At 36.6% G+C, this 14,367-nt stretch overlaps 2 protein-coding genes across 2 annotated transcripts in view; one reads left to right on the forward strand and one right to left on the reverse strand.

Annotated features, from left to right (window-relative positions):
- Positions 1-3,947: 3,947 nt before the first annotated feature.
- Positions 3,948-12,341, reverse strand: LOC126237427 (uncharacterized). The gene is made up of 7 exons (XM_049947541.1): positions 12,071-12,341; positions 10,799-10,947; positions 10,558-10,699; positions 5,191-5,333; positions 4,938-5,107; positions 4,730-4,855; positions 3,948-4,636 (listed from the first exon to the last, which is right to left on the reverse strand). The coding sequence occupies exons 1-5, from the start codon at positions 12,327-12,329 to the stop codon at positions 4,976-4,978; spliced, it is 825 nt and encodes a 274-aa protein (XP_049803498.1). The 5' UTR covers positions 12,330-12,341; the 3' UTR covers positions 3,948-4,636; positions 4,730-4,855; positions 4,938-4,975.
- Positions 12,342-12,517: 176 nt separating this feature from the next.
- LOC126194710 (mitochondrial folate transporter/carrier) overlaps positions 12,518-14,367 on the forward strand; it is a 62,199-nt gene continuing 60,349 nt past the window's right edge. Inside the window, exons 1-2 of the mRNA XM_049932951.1 lie at positions 12,518-12,860; positions 13,526-13,679. Coding sequence (XP_049788908.1) covers positions 12,704-12,860; positions 13,526-13,679 — 311 coding nt within the window. The 5' untranslated portion in view covers positions 12,518-12,703. The remainder of the gene's footprint in view (positions 12,861-13,525; positions 13,680-14,367) is intronic.

The following is a 14,367-nucleotide window of genomic DNA, read 5'->3' on the forward strand; positions in this document are numbered from 1 at the left end:
ATGAGACACTGGCAAGCACTGTACCGAGATTAAGGGTAACAGTAAACAGTGGGTGCACAGAATACTCTTTATCCTAAGCCTTTGACCATATTTGCATGTTCATGAAGATGTGGGAACCAAAAGCCCATATGGACAAAGCTCCTAGCTACACTTTTACAGAATGGCATGGAGGAAGGGATGCAGATCAAGACAGCAATGGCCAGAGTAGGGGAGGACAGACTTTCATGGGGCTGGGCTTCTCTGCTGTGTTTCCAAAGGAGTTTTCATTATTTTTCAGGCATCAGTTTCCTTTTGAAGTACTAACCATTGCTACAATTTGAAGCAAATAATTTTGTCATCTTAGATACTGAAATAGTAATATTAAGCTCCTTTTTTTGCATTAACAATTGTTTTCCTTAATCCATCATTTATGAAGATTGGCAATTTTTTGGTGATTGTGGAAATACCTCTTGAAATTGTGATGAAAACTCATCTATGCATGTTCAATATTAAACTGTCAGTACTCTATATACAGGAGACTGTCATAAGCTAGAGTTTATGGTTACAGATTTTTCACTGTACCTCTCTAACTGGTTCTAAACTGAAAAAACACTGAACAACTAAGGTCTTTCTTAGCACTTTCAGTTAAATAACATACATTAAAAACTCCCCACAACATTATTTCTCTTTTAGTACTAGGTGTAGCAGGTATGTTTCTTAACCATACATGTACTGTACAGATATATGCGTGATTCATAAACTGCCAGCTCTTACCAGCATACCATCGATTTTCATCTGTGTACAGGCCTAAAATTGCTAGAGTGCCATCATTTGTTAATTTTTTTTAACATCTATACATGTTTGCACACAATAATTGCACATCCAGGCTACAATAATGGGCTACATGATTGTGTCCATGTAGCATCCCATGGTGTATTATGAGAAACACGGCAAATGACCGTTGTCTGCACAATCCATTGTGTTGCTGAAGCACCCAATGAATAGGTTTGTGTTGTGCTTTTCGGCAAGGGGTGGCCCAGCTCTATTACTGGACACATTTTTAAATGAGATTTTCCATTATATCTTCAATAAGAAATACTTTTTTATTTCTTGAACACACTGTCTGCCATGTGGCTGCAGGCAGCCACAGTAGAACTAGATGCCTGACACTACGTAGCCACTTGAGGCCACAGCAGAGCCTAGCACTGTGTGCCTGGCAGTGAAATATCCATCGGTAAGTGTGTGCCAGTCTGTGTGTTAAACTTCAGTGTTTTAACCAGTTGCAATTGTGTTACATTGTTTAAAAAATGGAATATATCTTCAGTTTGTGAAATTTTGTACAGTAATTACCTAGTCAGTACAGAGAGATAGGTGATAAAGTTTAACTCGGGTTGAATGGGAGCATGTTCCATTACAGTCAGGTACGCAAACCACTTGTTCCATTGCACATTGTGTGTAGTGGAGGCTTATTAAATCTATGGAGTGCTTTCTGCTTATAATAATGCTAGAGCAACATTTATATCATCTCTCAGACCAATAACCCACCATAGTACTTCCTGAGGGTGAAATGCAACATTTACAGTGAGAATTCTGTTAACACCGTCTTGTGTTAAAGGATTTCCATTTTGGTTCTTTCAGGTAATGAGATACAAAGCCAAGCAGGCCCACTTATATAGATTTTGTTTACTTTATGTTTTGGCTTCAATAGTGAAGGAAAATATTTAAAATAATATGAAGTACCACAATCAAAACGTTGCAGACTTTTTTATAACCCTTACCACATTGGTGCCAATGTTACACAGGAAAACATTAGTGGCCAATGATGAAACTGAAGTGCTTGTGGTATCTACAATTTGAAATGTAATATATCTCATAACATACAAGACAGATCACGATTTGTTGTAAAAAATGGCAAATTGGATATAAAAGATCGTGAACTACAAAAGAAAATAGATGAATTTTAGAAACCATTATTTCTTAAGTTGTAACAGTGATACTCAGGACAGTTTATTTACAACTTGAAACATACCTATCATAGATTTACAACAAACTCACAACCATGAATTATTTGATAGAATGGTAGCAAGTTTTGCCGGGCTAACAACATTTCTAGTAACATTCAGAATTAGTAGCCTTAAGTTATTGTCCCCAAAAAACACCATACTGAATTACTGTCTACCTGGTGAGCAAGAGTCTCCAGAAATACAAAAGGAAAGGGCAGGAGGACAATACCAGGTGTAGAAATTTCCCTGTAGTAGGCACTGTATATGCCATTTTAAAGTTCTAATCCTCTTGTGAAGTAAATAAACCTAAAAACTGTAAGTTTGTTAGTTTGGTTACATTTTTCAGGCACCATAATCAAACTACTTTACTTTCATATCTGTGGATTCTAGTGGGTAATTGCAAATGATTAAGAAAACTTCATAATTATTGATACCACATTGTTTTATTATCTGTAATAGGAAATACATGGAGTTTAGTTGTCACTCAAAAAGGATAATTACACAATGACATTTCTTCATATGTCCAATTCACATACATAGTCCATGCAAAACATAAAATACGTTGACATGTACAATAGTATAAACATTTTAAAAACACTAACAACTAGTCATTTTGAACAACAGATTGTGTGTAAGCTTAAAGGAACAATGCACACATAAGAGTGTGCACTGAAAAATATGATTTGAAAATTGCTATTCCCTCTAATGTCGCATTTAGCTCATATGATTCATTGCCAAAGGAAATGATAATTACATAATTGAATTTATTCATTCCAACATATGTATTCTGACTACACAACAAATTATGAGCAATGTACATAAGTTGTTTGAGTTGATACTGTTTTATAAATGAAAAACCTTTTCTCAAATATTGTTTTACCACACAGATTAAACAACTTACACCCATGTGCTCAGAGCTTATTTGTTGTAAGGAAATCAGTGAGTGACCAGGATGCAATACAGAAACACACTTGCTGCAAATAAAACTTAACTAAAGTTTGTTCGTTAACACTTTCGGGGTTTGTGCACTTTAGTGTTGCTGGAACAGACCAAATCGGATGAACATAATGTTTCACCCAACAGATAGTACAATTTATAGCCATATGTATCGGGCTCTGTTTGATTTGAAGAAAACTGTTATTGACCAAGATGCATTAAGGAATCAAATTAATGGGTGGGAAAAGGAATCGAAGGCTGAGAGATTTTTTTTCAGACCGTTTACAGATGACAATGGAAAAGTGCAGCCATTGCTTTTTTGTTACCAGCACAAGTAGCAAAGGGAACTTTTGAAATGGTATGGTAGGGTTTAGGGTATGTTTGCTTGATGCAACATACAAGACAACGAAGTATGACATTCCATTATTTTTCTTGGTAGTGAGAGCTAATGTATGCTATTTAGTAGCTGGGATATTCTTCATTCAAATAGAAAACACTGCATCAATTAAAGAGGCTATAGAAATTTTCAAGGCACGGAACCCAGATTGGAATCCAGTTTCATGGGTTACAGATTTCTCTGAGCCTGAGATATGGGCAATTAAAGGAACATTTCCAATGTCAAGGGTTTATCTTTGTTTATTTCATCGAAAGCAAGCCTGGCAATGGTGGCTTAGCAAAAAGAACAATTTAGATGTACCGGGAGATAGTGAGCAAATTCTGAAGCTGTGGGAAGAAATTGTAGAGTCACCATCTGAAGAACAATTCTTAACTGCAAAACAAAACCTTCAATCTCATGAATTATTAACTAGAAATTCTGGTGCACTTGATTATTTTATTAAGCAATGGCTTTCAGTGTCTGAAAGGTGGGTGAAGGCCTATGAGGACAAGGAGAATTTCTTCGCCAATATAACTATTACTAATGGTGTTGAATCACTAAATAAAAGAGTGAAACATTTTTTTTTTTTTTAGACATTCAGCAGATATAACATTGACAGGTGTTGTTAAAGTTTTAATAAATGATTTCCTCCCTAGCCTGTTTAAAAAATATTGTCTGAAGAATTCAGCTGTGAACTCTTACAGCAGAGAGATTCCTCACTTCTTGCATAACAAGTCACACGAATTTGTGAATCACGTAATGAAAATATATTCTTCAGCGCAAACTAGACTTACCGAAAGCTCAGTGAAATAAATGGGCGAGGGATTATTTTGTGTAGAATGTGCTGAGGCCAAGGATTGTTACTATGTGGTGAATTCTGCAAAGCCTAATTGCACATGTGAATACTTCCATGCAAACATTTCTGCGCAATTTTCATTTATTACCCTGGCTGGGACTTTCATAAGTTGAATGACAGTTACAAGAACAGCCCTTTCATTTGTCTCGATTGGACCTTTGGGTTTGGCTCAAGCAGCAGTTGGTCTGAATCTGCCAGTCCTGTATTACAAAGTTTAGAGGATACCAGCAGTGAGGAGGCAGTAAATCAAGGCAGTGCCAATCCCAGAAACTCAACTTCATCAGAGGAACAAGATGAAAGACAGTTAGGTAGGCTGGTTATAAACCTGACCTACAGCACTATAAACATTAACAGACTTTGAGAATGTGTGCTCTAGCTACATCTTATCCTGAGGATGATGTAATAGCATCATGATAAAAAAAAAAAAAAAAATCAGAAATTTGCCTTTCTGTCTTACTTGAACACCAAGGCCACTTCTGCAGCAACCTGTAACAATACAAAATTGTCAAATCATGTACAGTGAAGTGGTAAAATAACATGCTCCTAGAAATATAATTCAGAATCAGATACTATACTCACTTTTGTCTCCATGTGGTAATTTGTTCACCGTACAGAAAACCTGGAAAATTCAGCCATTTGTCTGAAACTGTAGCTGAGCACTCATTTGTGTTCATTATATTTTCCCTTGGACTGATACGGTCTTGACTAAGTGCAGAAAGCAAAATTAATTGAAAAAAATTGCCTTGTAATAAGAATTCATGTAAATAAATGTTATCACATTACGCACCTTGATGATACACAACCAAGTAATGTGCCACAGCAAACTTATTTGTAACGGTAGGGACTACCGCACCTGGGTATGCATTGTGTGTCAATTACACTTTCCACGAAAGAAGGAGGTTCAGAGTAATGATCACAACATTGCCTCTCGCTGCTGGGAGAAGACAGCTGTGTCACCTGAATGGGAATACAATGATTAACTTTAAAATAACTTGGCCTGCAAGTGATTTTAATCAAAAATCAATGCAATACTGACATACCTTGATGTTGCCAAGGTGATCTGCAACTGCAACTCTTTTGTAAATTTTGCTTGTGGCTTGTCCATTGCTCCCATGCAATACAAAAGAACCAAATAAGCTGATCTGAATGCTGCTTTTAAATGTCGCACAAGAACACAGAGTACCTGTGAACCGTGAAATAATGTAAGCAAAAAAAAGGGCAAACAATACATATTTAACATATTTAATGATGAAGCATATGTAACACGTTTAACTGCAAAAGGGGATAACTCCCACACCACCCACAGCTTTAAAATAAAAGATAGATTGCAATTCTTACCTATCACTACTGCAATCTATATATGACTGACAAGGTGTTGAGAAAAATTTCCTTTGCAGTATAATAATCTGTATGTACACTGAGTAACTGTGGTAAATAGTACAGATTCATTCTACTTGATGCAGAGTACACATAACATGTCTAAGAACAGTAATATTATAACAACGCAAAGCCCAGGATGGAATAACAATTTTACACTTATCCATCTTGGCTTTCAGCCAAAGCTCCTTCATCTGAAATACAAATTAGACACACATTCCGGCCACAGTAGTGAGAGACATTGGTCATGGGTGTGTATTTTTCTATTTCAGATGAAGGCCTTTGGGCTGAAAGCTAAGAGTTATCAATCTTTTCATTGTACCAATTTGTGAGAACATTTTGTATCCTTTTTGTAATGTTAATATTCTACTTCATTAAGTCTGCCACAATTGGGAAGTCCTCAATTAAAGCTGATCTTCAACAGACAATTTCTACTTTTTGGATAGTGAATGTCAAACATACTGTGTGAATCTGGAATTAGCAGCAACATGTCAGTTCGTCTTTAGCAAAGTGTAGAACACTGCCTGCCATGACATACAAATTTCATTGTAGTAAATTACAATTTACAGGATACGTTTATCAGCAGTGACTAAGGGCTTAACCCATTGTCTTTAATTATCAACCATCAAAGATCCTCTTGCAACACTGTCTAAATTGTTTACTCTATCTGCAAGGTTGCTTTCACCTCATGGTTGGTAGTCTTAACAAGTTGTTTTACAGAAATAATTGCAGATGTAACACATGTCATTAAAATTTCAGTATGGAAAAAAATCGAACACTGTGTGTGACATGACTTTTACCAAGCACCCCTATACTCTATACAATGAGTTGATAAAATATTAGGAGTTGCACACATAGAATGAGTGGTATCATGCAACACATTAATATCTCCATTTTTTACGTACCTATCCCTGCACTTCATAGGTCAATGAAAATGTCAGAGCTACTGAGGTAAATCTTTCCAAATAGGTGAGGCTCTATACCATCTCACTGTTAGAAATTAAAGGGGCAGGATAACAAATTAGGAGTAGCTCAAGGAGTGTGTGTTGATCTCTCAAGAAGATTGGCAAGCAGGGGAATAAGTAGCTACTGGAATGATACTACCAATGAAAATAGCAATACTTTAGTGATTAATGGATCTACAGACCAGAGCCTCAGACAAATTCGTATATGTATACACATATAGGTAGAATAATTGAATAATCTTTGGGAATTGTATATAACAGCCAATTGTGTGTCAGAGTAACTGTACAACAACATTTAGTCCATTCATGCATGTGATGAGGCATTAGCTACTTAAGACAAGAGCTCCTTTCATCTGACCACCACCAGACTGCATACAGCAAATTCCACAACAGTGGAACAATAAAACTTTTAAGCGAAAAGATCTAAAATTGTACCCCATAGTACAGTACAAGAACCATGTAGATTGAGTCATCCCAGGTGCCTCTACCTTTCAGTAATTATAGTAATATGTAGTGAAAGGGGGAAAAAAAACCTCTACGAGAGATAAGGTGGAGGGAATGGGGGCAGAGAGAGAAAGAATTTGCTTACAGGAAGATTTATAAGGCACATATTATTAGAACAGGAAAAGTTTTTGGTAAGGTAGGACAAACTATGAGAGGAGGAAGGGGCAGCTGGCACTTGTGCAGACTAGACAATGGGTGTTATGTGGAAGCAGCCCAAGTTTTGAACCAACTATTGTGAAAAATCTAGAACAGGGCCAGTGGCGTACTTACAACTTTCGTGCAGGAATGTTTTCAGCACTTCTTGTGAAGTATAATGGAACAAAAGAGGGTGTGTCAGCTGTGTTATACAGCCAATGAGATAGCAGTAGGCAGACTACATGTTTCAATGTAATACATTTGAAAGAAAGGATGAAACATTGTTGTAAACAATAATCATATATTTAACTGCTCCCTGTTTGAGTCACAGCTATTTAAACTGTGCTAGCATCTGAAAACTGAGTTCAGTGTCACAACCCAAGGTGTATTCGAGAAAGTAGTGAAATATTTTTCTCCTCTTGAGTTGGTATGCAATCAATGTACACAAGAACAATGAGTAAGTGGATCAATGTTTTTTACTTAAATCATGGAAGACTGTAGGTGGAACGGTGCTTTTTAATATAGCACACGTGCAACTATCAATGAATACCGATCCACCTACCTTCTTCCACAATGGAATTAAAAAAAAAAAAAAATTATCTTGTTACTCAAAGTGGAGGCTTATGCTGCACTTCCAGACGATTCCACCCACTTACTCTTTAAGAGTCATTTCACCATCACATCTGACATTTTCATGTCTCTGCAATTAATCCATGAGATATACACAAGCAGATGACATCATCATGCAGAACAATCACTGAAATCAGTAATTTATAGCTTGCGCCCCTTATCACAAAATATTTCTCAAAACTCATGAATACAATGAAAAACAGAAAACATAAAAATGCTTTACAATTTCAGCACTAGAAGTATATTGTGTCTGTTCTTGTCTCTCATTGAATATGTCAAAGAATCATTCTTCTGGCTACGCAAAACTGTCGCTCGCCAACCAATGAGCAGTGGATAAGCACCATTTTGACTATCACTGGCCCTGACCTAGATATTAGCACCAATTATATAAAATCAAATTGGCTTCAGCAACTGGTTTATTAAATTTAAATAAATACTACTGGCTGTCTTGCTATGTTCATGCCTAACTGATTCAGGGGACTGAGCTGTATTTTGTATTTTATTTATGTTCCTCTTTTAGTCCAAGGTGATTGGTATGGGCATCAATGCAAGTAAGTAGTTCTTTCAATGATTATAGTTGTAGTACATTAGTTTTAGAAAATGTATGCACAATAAATTTATTTTGACTTACATATTCTTCGAGCTAAATTTGCTTCAGCAGAGAGGTAGGATACTTCAGATTGCAGCTGTTCAAGCAAAGCATGTTATCTTACACCTTCCATCCATTTTCATACAGTGTGATTACGAGACTTGGGCAGTATGTGGTACACCAAGAAGCTGAATTTCCCTCACAAAACATTATCAAAGCAAAAACACACACACACACACACACACACACACACACACACACACACACACACACACAGCTTTTATGATCCTGATAATGGAAGACCACCGGCTTGTGGGTTTGACGATGTTAAATCGTCTACACATTCTCGAAGCCTCTTCAGTGTTCTAGCAATTGCTTCTCTGTTTTTACAGTTGTAGGTCAGGTTTATGTCCTGCCTTGCTAATTCCCGTGCATCTTGCTCCTCTGATGAAGTTGAGCTTCTGGGATTGTCACTGCCTTGGTTTACTGCCTCCTCACTGCTGGTATCCTCTGAACTTTGTAATACAGGGCTGGCAGGTTCAGACCAACTGCTGCTTGAGCCAAACCCAAAGGTCTCATCGAGACAAATGAAACGGCTGTTCTTGTAACTGCCATTCAACTTATAAAAGTCCCAGCCAGGGTAATAAGTGAAAATTGCGCAGAAATGTTTGCATGGATATTTCCACCTTTGGAAGTCTTCACATGTGCAATTAGGCTTTGCAAAATTCACCACATAGTAACAATCCTTGGCCTCGGCACTTTCTACACAAAATAATCCCTCACCCATTTCTCTCACTGAGCTTTCGGTAAGTTCAGTTTGCGCTGAAGAATATCTTTTCATTACGTGATTCACAAATTCGTGTGACTTGTTATGCAAGAAGTGAGGAATCTCTCTGCTGTAAGATTTCACATCTGAATTCTTCAGACAATATTTTTTAAACAGGCTAGGGAGGAAATCATTTATTAAAACTTTAACAACACCTGTCAATGTTTTATCTGCTGAATGTCTAAGAAAAAATGTTTCACTCTTTTATTTAGTGATTCAACACCATTGGCGAAGAAATTCTCCTTGTCCTCATAGGCCTTCACCCACCTTTCAGATACTGAAAGCCATTGCTTATTAAAATAATCAAGTGCACCAGAATTTCTAGTTAACAATTCATGAGATTGAAGGTTTTGTTTTGCAGTTAAGAATTGTTCTTCAGATGGTGACTCAGCAATTCCTTCCCACAGCTTCATGATTTGCTCACTATCACCCGGTATGTCTAAATTGTTCTTTTTGCTAAGCCACTGTTGCCAGGCTTGCTTTCGATGAAATAAACAAAGATAAACCCTTGACATTGGAAATGTTCCTTCAATTGCCCGTATCTCGGGCTCAGAGAAATCTGTAACCCATGAAACTGGATTCCAGTCTGGGTTCCATGCCTTGAAAATTTCTAGAGCCTCTTTAATTGAAGCAGTGTTTTCTACTTGAATGAAGAATATCCCAACTACTAAATAGCATACATTAGCTTTCACTACCAAGAAAAATAATGGAATGTCATACTTCGTTGTCTTGTATGTTGCATCAAGCAAACATACCCTAACATACTTTTTCAAAAGTTCCCTTTGTCACTTGTGCTGGTAACAAAAAAGCAATGGCTGCACTTTTCCATTGTCATCTGTAAACGGTCTGAAAAAAAATCTCTCAGCCTTCGATTCCTTTTCCCACCCCTTAATTTGATTCCTTAATGCATCTTGGTCAATAACAGTTTTCTTCAAATCAAACATAGCCCGATACATATGGCTATAAATTGTACTATCTGTTGGGTAAAACATTATGTTCATCCGATCTGGTCTGTTCTCCCCAGTGAAATTTTTTTCCACAAATCTCTCCAGTTCTAACTTAATTATCCGAACTGAGTTCGTCCCCTTTGTAACTATATCCCTGATCTCTTTTGAAAGCAAAGGGTGTATGTGTCCAATCGTTTTCACACATTCAATGCCATGATTATGGCGGCTTGCTTGGGAGGCAGCCACATAATATCGCAGATAACTTTTTGGTACCTGTGTCGACTCCAAGTCTCGTTTCAGTTTCTCAGTAACCTTTAATACAATACAAATTTATCAATGAATTACAAATATTTATATACAAGAGCTGGCCAAATGACATACATGTAACTTATCAGGCTAATATATCTACACACATTACTCAGTTGGATACTCACTCTTTTTTTTGAACTGTGTTGCCGAGTTTATCGCATAATCGGGGAATATCCTGACACACTTAACATCCAATGTTGCTGGACAGCCTTTCTTTTGTGTGTCCATGAGAACTTTTCTCTTCTTCTTTGGGTTAACATGGTCCACCTTTATGTATAAAATAAACAAAATTTTATAAGTCCCTGTAACTATTCCTTTTTGATTGAAAATATATGTAATTGCTACTTAGATCTTTATTTTACTTACCAGATGATCTGCAACAGGAGTCTCCTTTTTATGATATAACGGGCCAAGAGTACATTCTCTTTTCACTAAGCTTTCCACACAGAAGACAGGGCCAAAAAACTGTATTGGTATGTTGCCTTTTGTGTGGCTGTAGAAGAAGCCTGTCTCGTCTGGTAAAAACAGAATTTTAATTAAATCTACAATCATGTCACTGCACATATATGGGGTAGGCCACTGATGTACATGGAAACTTATGTAGCAGGCCTATGTAAAATATGTATGATAGCATCATGAAAAACCAACAGAATTTAGTGCAAAAACCAATTACCTTGTCATGAACTAGTACAATCAAGATCAGTTTATTCATACATGAATGGATATAGTTCACTACTGGATACAGGTAGTTGTCTTTGACCACTGAAGCAAACAGCATGGAAGTGACGTCAGTACTTAGTTGCAGTATTTTCACTCATTAATAGGTAGGTAGATTTGTAAATTAAGCTGCTTTAACTGTACAGGAACAATGACCCAAATGATCAATAGATATACAATACAGAGTCGCCTGTCGTCAGTGAGGTTTAGGATACACTGTAAAAAATCTTGCCAGAGTAGAGGCAGGAAGATTTGCATTTCGTGCGTTGATGCTGCTACAAATACTTAATTTAAAAAAAGTATCAGTACCTACACTTTAGTTACATTTTAATCCCTGCATGTCTTACATGTTTCCAAAATAAATTTCTTTCATTTCTTCTTCCCACATGTCTTTTGTTCACGGCATTCTATTAATGTGTGCGTGTTCTTTTTTTTTCCACATTTCTCATTTCTGATGTATATGGAGAAAACTAATTGTTTCCTTCACACTACAGTAACAAATTCTATTTGTAGGATACATTCTACAAACTTTGACAATGATTGTCCTTTTTGAAATTTCATTCTTAGTTATCCATTCCCATAAGCAAATTTATATTTTTAGCTACATAGCCATTAATGTTATTTGTCGATTGTTTCGTGTGTGCTGTCTTCCCCATCCTACTACGACTGATTTACTCGATTGAACAGTACGTAGTGCGAGAATGAAAAGTGTAATGTGTTCACAGAATGAAAATATGCAAGACATGTTTAACTCGAGAAATGTACAGATCTGATATACAAACGACGTTATTTACTACAAATAACTATAATTACATTTATTTTTAACGCAGCCAAAGGATATAAATGGAATACATCTATGTAACAACTATGTAATTATGTTACATCTGAACACAAAAACGAATTAGGAACACTTTCACTTACGTTTAGCAGCACCTGAAGGGGGCTGGCGATAATACGCACTTCTTCTAACTGAGTATGCGTAGCCATAGACGCGCAAGCTGCTCAGAAGATGGACAACATCCTCTTCTGTCTCGCAAAATCCATGAATGTCGCCTTCTCTGTCAATACGTACATCTTTCAGCGATGAACGCATTAACCTCTCGAACACATCTACTTCCCGGTCTTCAACACGGTCAGTAGACATAGTCGAAGAAGTGCCCGAAACAGGAGTTTGCGACATACCGCAGCAGCAGAACTCTACAGCACTGAGCCTGTAAACACACGACTCTCCCGCCACTTTTACGTCAACTCGATTTTCTCCCGCCACTACGTCAGCTCGATTTGTAGTCGCCGATCGATATATCGATATACTTTGCGAACGCTGGGCTACGTCATCTCGACGTCACTTCCTTAGTTCGTTCGGGTGAAACGAAGCTCTCCCTCTGTGATAAGTCGATGGAAGGAACTGCACGATAGCTTGCGTAAGATTATACTGTTCTTGGGAAGGGTAATTAGACGAGAAAACTGCTGGAGCTAAGTAGTGTGTTGCTGAAAATTTATCGAGATGATTCTTCGGCTAAACACGAAGGGAGCGAAAACGTTTCCGATATTAAAATGACGTCACTGAAAACTACAGGAGCAACAGCTCCTAATCGAAATATAACCGTTTTTAGTCATGTGAAGTATGAGCATCTTATAGCAGGCATATCTGGTGGTGTCGCGTCAACCCTCATCCTACATCCGTTAGATCTCATTAAAATCAGATTCGCAGGTGAGTGCAATTGAACTTTTGAATTGTGAACGCTACTGGCAGGATAGTTTGTGTACTTAGATTTCTGTTGATTATTTTGTAATTCCTTTGATCTGATTCAGTAAGTCATGTAAAGTACAAAGAAATAATAATAATCCCCTCATTTTTCTCTACTTAGTGTTCCCAGGTTATTCATTCTTGTTTCTCTATTGTATTGTGTGAAAGTGTGCTGTGTCTATATTGTTTGTCTGGAGTGTATTGTAGCAATTTATTCGCCCAGCGATTAATATTAATAATAATGAAAATGTTGGATTTGTCAGCCGAATGAAATAAGCAAAAAAAAAAAAAAAAAAAAAAAAAAAAATGCTGTGTTAGCGGGTTGTGAAACAAGTGTGTGTGTGTGTGTGTGTGTGTGTGTTTTCATAATTAAATGTAATCGTGAAGTTTGTTTGGCAATTTCCTTAAATTTGTAAACATTTGGCACAGAAGTTTTAGTTAAAATGTTTTAAATGGTTGTTGGTAGTGATGTTGCAGAATTCGCATCAATGTAAAATACAAAATCAAATGTTTGTAACATGATAAAAGCTCTAAATAGCTATGTCCAATATTTTAGTATAAGTTGAAATGTTAACATATCTTATTTTTTTACAAACTTGTTAGAATGCCAAAGTCTTGTTGTATTACAGTTAATGATGGACAAACCAAAACAACACCACAGTACAAGGGTTTAACAAGTGCAGTAACAACTATAGTGCAACAAGAAGGTCCTCGTGGCTTATATAGAGGTGTGACACCAAATGTGTGGGGCTCAGGAAGTGCTTGGGGATTTTATTTCCTGTTGTAAGTATTTACCTTAATTTTTAAGCTAGTGCATTGTTTCGAAGAATGTTAAGGCATTTTACTTTGGCATTATCATTGACAAAGTGCTGTGAATGAGTTTCATATCAACAAAGACACTACAATTTTAGGATGCGTGTTTATTGTACATTTGAGAAGAGTATTGGATCATGGACTTGGCATATCATACCTAATAACTTAAAATTAGAATACTTTCTCTTGAGAGATTGAAATGGAACTGACATATTGTTTCCTATCATAGAGATAAAATATAAAATGTGGATCTGCATTGTCTATTTCAGAATAGTCAAGCATTTACATAACATGGTTTACCCAATCATACCGTAGCTGTCGCAATTTCGGAATTATTTCCTATAGACCACTAAGTAAATATAGCATGTTCATGTAAGTAATTTTGAACGTCCATATTGTTTGCAATGGGATGTTCTTCTTAAGTAACAAATGTTATTTGTATAGTGTAACTTGAAAATTTTTGAAATTGCAAAACCTTAGTTTTATGAAGTGGTCTGATAATGATTTGTATGTCTGCCCCAGAACAATAAATCTTAAAGGGGATATTACTTTAGTGACAAGTATATTCCAAAGCTCTAATGAAAGATGAAAGTCATAGTATAGATGCCAGTGAAACCTCCATTTCTGGTAGTTAACATGGCAAGCTTATTTAAGAAAT

Source organism: Schistocerca nitens, chromosome 1 (genome assembly GCF_023898315.1).
Source record: "Schistocerca nitens isolate TAMUIC-IGC-003100 chromosome 1, iqSchNite1.1, whole genome shotgun sequence".
NCBI classification, from domain to species: domain Eukaryota; kingdom Metazoa; phylum Arthropoda; class Insecta; order Orthoptera; family Acrididae; genus Schistocerca; species Schistocerca nitens.

What these genes read in the sequence shown, in the direction of transcription:
- LOC126237427 (XM_049947541.1), bottom strand. Translation starts at nt 12,329, where the DNA reads ATGTCGCAAACTCCTGTTTCGGGCACTTCTTCGACTATGTCTACTGAC. An exon ending in CCCTTCAGGTGCTGCTAAAC is followed by an intron (nt 10,948 to 12,070) that starts GTAAGTGAAAGT and finishes TGTTTTTACCAG; the next exon opens with ACGAGACAGGCTTCTTCTAC. An exon ending in AACACAGTTCAAAAAAAAGA is followed by an intron (nt 5,334 to 10,557) that starts GTGAGTATCCAA and finishes CACGGTTCACAG; the next exon opens with GTACTCTGTGTTCTTGTGCG.